The sequence below is a fragment of the Uloborus diversus genome, chromosome 7 (genome assembly GCF_026930045.1).
Source record: "Uloborus diversus isolate 005 chromosome 7, Udiv.v.3.1, whole genome shotgun sequence".
Lineage (NCBI taxonomy): Eukaryota > Metazoa > Arthropoda > Arachnida > Araneae > Uloboridae > Uloborus > Uloborus diversus.
The window spans coordinates 2,806,911-2,813,854 of NC_072737.1; the positions used below are offsets into that span (position 1 = coordinate 2,806,911).

Here is a 6,944-nt window from a genome sequence, read left to right on the forward strand (position 1 = left end):
GACTGAAGAAAACCACCCCATTGCAAAAAATTAATTAATTAATTAATTAATAAAAAAACTCTTACCTTCTAAAGAACACATTTTGCAATTATGATTAATTCAGGGCATCTTTGAGCCAGTCTGGATAACTTTGCGCCACACGTAACTTTGCGTCTTTTTTTTTTTTACTTCGAAGGGGAAAGAAAAAAAAAAAACAGTAGGGACCCCTTGATGGAAATCCCAGCGACACATTCTTGCTGGCGAGTTCATAAAATAAGATTACTGCTCTTTATAGTTTTAAAATAAACTATAATACAAAAAATATGGGGTGGCACAAATTCATCCGGTCTGACCCAAAGATACCCTGATGCCTGCATGATAATCTCTACATAGTATAAAATGAAGTCTCCAAAAAGCGTCTGTTTGTTTGAACTCGCAAAACTCGAGAACTACCCGGCCGATTTTGCTGAAATTTTCACAGTTTGTTCCTTTAAGTCCTGAGAAGGTTTGCAGACCGGTTCGAAAACAATTCGATGAATAGTTCTTTTTTTATTCCAATTTAAGCCCAATTTTCACATAATTTCCCGAATATGGGGGTGAAAAATTACTTTCACATATTAATATTACATATCGTTAGAAAGGGTAGAATTTTTCGCGTTCTACGCTATTTGTTTCAATGCTCTAACTTTATTACGGCGGGAGTTATTTGCGTTTTAGCTCGAATTTTTTTAGGCTTAGCTGAAATTTAGGTACTATATTCTTCATTAAATAAATCAATAAAAAGTGAAGGAGTTGTCCCACAGCTTTCTTTTTGACGCCATTGGAAAAAGCGACCTTTTTTACTCCAGAATTAGCTCGACCTGTGGTCGAAAAAATAAGCTTTTATCTCGAAAGGAAAAAAAGTTACAAGCCTTTTTAAATCAAGTTTCAGAAATCTCGAATCCATTCAAATTGTGAACCCTTTTCTTTCGCATTTTAATTCCTTAAACTTATTTTATTTTGTGTTTCCATGGTGACGCATTTTAAATCCATCTTTCTGGATTTAATTTCTTAAAAGTATTTTAATATCTGTCTTCATTGTTTAGAAAGGAAATCATTATGTTTTTTTTTTACTTTTTTTTACACCTGATTGTTGAATATACGTCACTTGACACAGTTTTTATTTTCAAGGTAGACCGGGCAACGCAGCTAGTTATAATAATAATAATAATTATTATTATTAAACTAGATAGTCGCCCGTCAAGCTATGACGGGAGAAAATTGCTTCTTCATTTGTACGAAGCCATTGCCAGTTTGGTGATATTTTCACAGTTGAAATTGTAACCCTCACTCCAGTAGATTAACTCTAAACTCCAGTAGGTAGTGTTCATTGTTTTCGTTTCTTCATTCCCCTGAAAAGACAACAGTCATACCAGTAAAACAGTTAAGTGACCGGATCGAGTTCAGCCTTGCCACGATAAAGCCCTTCCCTGAATGTTAAACATTACCAAAACATAGTGTCAAGTGATCATGCCGTGGCGCGAGTTTCATTGTCGAAACACGCGCGTTACTCGATCATTGACTATTATTTATATGATAACTAGCTGTACCCGACGCGCGTTGCTACGCCAACAAAAAAAAAATAAAAAAAACATCATTATACTGATTTTCATGACAATCGGTTGAACGGGGCAGAAGTTGCTACTCTGCAGTGCCACCTGGTGGCGAGTGGCTTCAATGAGCATATTATGCACCTTCTCCGTGGAAAAATACATAGTTATAGCAATTTTCATAATAATCGGTCCAGGTATCAAGTGAAGCCTCAAATTTTGTACTCACGCAGTTTGCAAGATCAATCCATCGCTAAAAATATCAAATAGAAAAAGTTTCAAATCCCCCCGTTGCATGAAAAGCCATAAAGTAATAAAGGAAGAATTTATTTGTTCAAACTCAAGAAAAATGGCTTCTTATCAATGAGATCTTTCCCGCGAATTCATTTCTGCAGCCGATCATTTTATTTGTATTTATCCAATGGATTGTGACTTAAATTGGAATAAAAAAGGAACGGATTTTTTTCGAACTGGTCTATAAACACTCCCAGTACCAAAAATAACAAACGGTGAAAGTTTCAGCCAAATCTGCCGGGTAGTTTTTGAGTTCATGGATGACATACAGACAAATATTCATTTTTATATATAAAGATGTACTGGCATTTCAAAATATCTGATCAATAAGCGTTGTTTTCCTCTATTCGCAACTCCAGAGCTCGAATACGCTACCTTGCGGTGATTAACAACACTACCGAAAAAAGGTAAAACATTCCATTCCACGTGCTTTCTTTGGGGTAAATGACAGGCGTCAGACAGATTGTGGTGTAATGTAATTTCAGAGGAATAGAAAAGAAAGCTTCCCACAAAAACGATCAAAAATGACTGTCATTCACAAAGCAAGTTATAAGTTACGGCATTTGTTTGTTTTACCTTTTTCATCCGCCATTAGACAGTGACTGCAGCGCCCCTATAGTTTATTGGAGTCGAGAATTGCAAAGTTCTTTTTAAAAACGCTTGCAATTCCGTGTTTGAGAAAGGAGATTTCAAAGAATTCCTTTTGTTTTCAGGGGGTCCTCCGAAACTGGAGGAGGCGAGCATCCGGGGAGAGGAGAGGAGGGACCACGTACTGGAAGGACTGAAGCCCGGCACCTCCTACATCGTCCGGCTCATCGCGGAGAACGAATTCGGGGCCTCGCCACCCTCCATCCCCGTTCGATTCTCCACACAGGAAGAAAGTAAGGGACACCACAGTGCAACAGTTCTTGAACTTTTTCCGATTTCGCGTAGAACTTAACTACAGTAAACTCCCAATTATCCGCTGAATTGGGTGGCACAAGTGCCGCGGATAATAAAAATCGCGGATAACCGCAAAAAGACTAAAATGGGGGACAAATCAGGTAAAAATTGTCCTATCTCAAATTCTTAACTGTTATTGATGCATAACACTTTCCGCAAACAGTGAAAATATATATAGAGTACAGTACAAATGTTTTGCATTTTTGCACAACCGAACTTAACAAACAAGTGTATGTACGATGAAGAACGCACAATAATAATAATAATAATAATATAAAATTGAATTAATCAATCAATCAAGCAAAAACAACCGAGTGTAAATTTACAATTTTTCAAAAAAAAAAAGCCACTGGTATTAGCTTTTTACTGCGAAAATACATGTTCGTGATTGTTGATTGATTCGCGGGCGGATAAACCGCTCGCGGATAATCGGGAGTCTACTGTATGTGTATCTCCTCAGTAGGGTGGTTCGAAAACACTTTTTTTCCCCAGCTAGGGTCCAGGACACCCCGTATTTTTTTCACACTTACTAATAGTATAATATATAGGGGATAATATAGGGGGGGGGATCCTGGCCCTCAAGATTTGAATATCGGAAGCTGAAAATTTGCATAGGACAGTTTCAAAAGCATCCCTGCACCTCTATAAAATTTCATCAAATTCGGAGATGGTCGGGTGGGGGCGATTTGAAAATTCACTGACTCATATTGAAAAAAAAAAAAAAAAGTTTTGGCATCCCTCATTCCTGCACTTTATAGATCAGGGGTTCCCAAAGTGGGTGCCGCTGTACCTAAGGGTACCGCAGAGAAGGAGTCAAGGGGTGCCGCCATTTCAATGTGTGTAGTATATGTATAATAGAGTATATGTATAATGGGGGATAAATTCTTCGAAGGGTGCCGCGACATTTAACATTAGCCGTAGCATAGAAAATGCCACACATTGAGAAACATTCAATTTCCCCAGCTGTATTTTTGTAAATGGCTATTTTATTGCAATGTGTATGCATAACACTCGTGTATATTATAATACGTAGCATTGTTTTTTCAGTTCAATGTATTATTTTAACCCCTCTCCCTATACTTATGAAGTTTGGGGGGAGGGAGTAGATCACTCTCTTTCAGTTGAAATAGGGTGCTACTGATTACTATCCACAAGTCCAAAAATATTAATCGGTGTTCTGTTATCTAAGAGAAACTTTTTTTTTTACATGCATTTTTGAACCACATTACTCCACACTTTAGTTTTATTAAAAGGTGTTCTATTAGTTTTGCGAATGGTTAATTTAGATTGAGAACGAAAAAATATCATTGTGATGGATATTTTGTCACATAGGTGTTCAGAATCTGGAAAATTTGCCGACTGAAGCCGTGTTTGAACCCACGACTTTCTGCATAACAGGCCAGAAGGTTTACCACAATCTCACCCAGCCGACATTTTTGGTCATTGAAAAATGCTTATCATTTATTAGACGCAAAAGGACGTAATGTCCATAAAAGCCTCCCCCCCCCCTGAAAAAAATCCTAACAATTGTTAATTTCATGCATTTTTTCCCTTCTTGTTAGCTCAATGCGTTTAAAGTATATTGTTCTCCTAAGAAATGATCCTCGGACCAAAAAAAAAAAAAAAATCCAGATCACCCTTCATTTTTTACTAGTGGTACCCGCACGGCTTTGCCCATAATAGAAAAATTAAAAGATCTTTTGGTTCGCCTGTATACTTACAAATAATGTATGGTGAATTTTCTCGCCAATTGGCTTGTATCCACGTTACGGTTCCACGTTATGATAATTTCGTATCTCGCCAATTGTCTTGAGCCCTTGTTACGGTTCCACGTTATGATAATTTCGTAATTTACTCGTCCATCTTATGATAATTTTGTTCTTAAAATTGGAATAGAAAAAGAACCACATCGAATTTTCGAAAAATCTCTTCGAGGAGCGCACCCCCCTGCTACAAACTAACTTTGTGCCAAATTTCCTGAAAATCGGCCGAACGGTCTAGGCGCTATGCGCGTCACAGAGATCCAGACATCCTCCGGACATCCAGACAGAGAGACTTTCAGCTTTATTATTAGTATAATATAATATAATCTTTACTAATAATAAAGCTGAAAGTCTCTCTGTCCGGAGGGTGTCTGTAGGATGTCTGTAGGATATCTGTAGGATGTCTGTGACGCGCATAGCGCCTAGACCGTTCGGCCGATTTTCAGGAAATTTGGCACAAAGTTAGTATGTAGCATGGGGGTGTGCACCTCGAAGCGATTTTTCGAAAATTCGATGTGGTTCTTTTTCTATTCCAATTTTAAGAACGAAAATATCATAAGATGGACGAGTAAATTACGAAATTATCATAACGTGGAACCGTAAGATGGGTACAAGCCAACTGGCGAGAAAATTCACCATACATTATTTGTAAATATACAAGCGAACCAAAAGACCTTTAATTTTTCTATTACGGGCGAAGCCGTGCGGGTGCCACTAGTACAAAATAAAACGACTCTTATTCAATAGCGCCTTGTTCTATGAACTATGAAGTAACTAATATCAATATACATATTCGTGCGGATCAGGTTTCAGGAGAAGAGGAATCAAAGTCCAATAACTTGCGTCTCACTTCAATATTTTCCTTTCAGGGCCTTCGGGATACCCGACGGATTTGATGGTGTTTTCCAGGGGACTCAACCACCTGATAATACGGTGGAAGGTAAGAAAAATAGTTCATTTACGGCTTATAGCAGACCGAATCCTTAAAATGAACGGTGCGGTGCGATGCCTTAATATTAGACTTTATAATATGCGCCGACACGAATCTGTGGAACTGAAGTTCTCACTTTTAAAATGAAACTCTAAATTTTGACAGTGGGATTGCTTCCGAAATTTTAAAAGTATTGTTACGCGTTCGACGCAACTTGAAACTTTCTTTAAATGACGACACAGTTCTTGAGAAACCACAGGAGATTTATTTACAACTATGTACAAGAAATATCGTTAGCAACTGCTAAATTAACCATAGCAATTAGGCAAATATCAATGGGGTGGTTTCCTTCAATCAAAAGTATTACTTTTAGTCATTGAAATGGATAGAATGAGCAAAAAAAAAAAAATAACATGGACCCAGAAAATACTTTCATTTTCCCAACAGTTATTTTTTAATAACTTTTTTAAAATGTCCGATTTGGGAAACAAGGCGTGGTCTTGATGACGTCACAAATGATGCACTCTGGCGCATCTTTCTACCACATTTCCACATTATGATAATCAAGAAGCGAATCAAAATTGCGCTCTACACTAGCTATCAACCATATCGTGGCCAATACGCGTGAGTAATGATGCGAATTAAATATTTTGTTCTGTGAATGGCAACATTGAATGGCATTCCATCATTTGTTATGTCACACGACAGAAATGTAAACAATAAAAGCGCAACGACTTAAGTATTTTTTTTTTGAAAATATTAAACTTAAAAAATTTACTTAAAAAATGGTCATATCCTATGCATGTTCTTTCAGAAAAAAATACTTTTGAAATTTTGCAAACGACCCCATTAATACAGTAAACTCAAGGATTACACACGTATTTACGTCAAAATACGCGAACACACAACGCAAAGGCTAATACACACAATAACAGAGCTAACGGCTCAGAGGAAATTCAGACAGTTTAAAAAGCAAAACTGACTCCCTTTTCACGCGCGGAGCGGAGGCTATTTATAAATCCTAGAGAAGTTTCGACAAAATTCGAAATGCTTCTCGATGTTTTCTTTTTATTCCATTTTCACAAATGTTATCCGGGGACCATATACATCATACGAATGTTGGGGGGTTGTATTTTTTATAACAAGAAACTATTTATAGGTTACGTTACTAAGATAATTTTAGATGAAAAATAATGGAATAAATGCCAAATTTAGCCAGATTACAACAAATAAATCACAAAAATAATTACTATTCACAGAATTCGTAACAGTATATTTTTTTTCTGAAAGAGCATGCTTAAAGATGTAGTATGCAACCATTTTTTAAAATTTGACGAAGTTTAATATTTTCTAACAATTATTTTAAACGGTGCAATTTCATTTTTTACGCTTCTGCACATGACATCACAAGCGATGAAATGCCATTCGCTGATGTCATTAGCACAG

At 36.9% G+C, this 6,944-nt stretch overlaps 1 protein-coding gene across 1 annotated transcript in view; it reads left to right on the forward strand.

Moving 5' to 3' along the window:
• LOC129226171 (cell adhesion molecule DSCAM-like) overlaps window positions 1–6,944 on the forward strand; it is a 134,745-nt gene that overhangs the window by 56,466 nt on the left and 71,335 nt on the right. Inside the window, exons 8-9 of the mRNA XM_054860772.1 lie at window positions 2,576–2,743; window positions 5,437–5,507. Coding sequence (XP_054716747.1) covers window positions 2,576–2,743; window positions 5,437–5,507 — 239 coding nt within the window. The remainder of the gene's footprint in view (window positions 1–2,575; window positions 2,744–5,436; window positions 5,508–6,944) is intronic.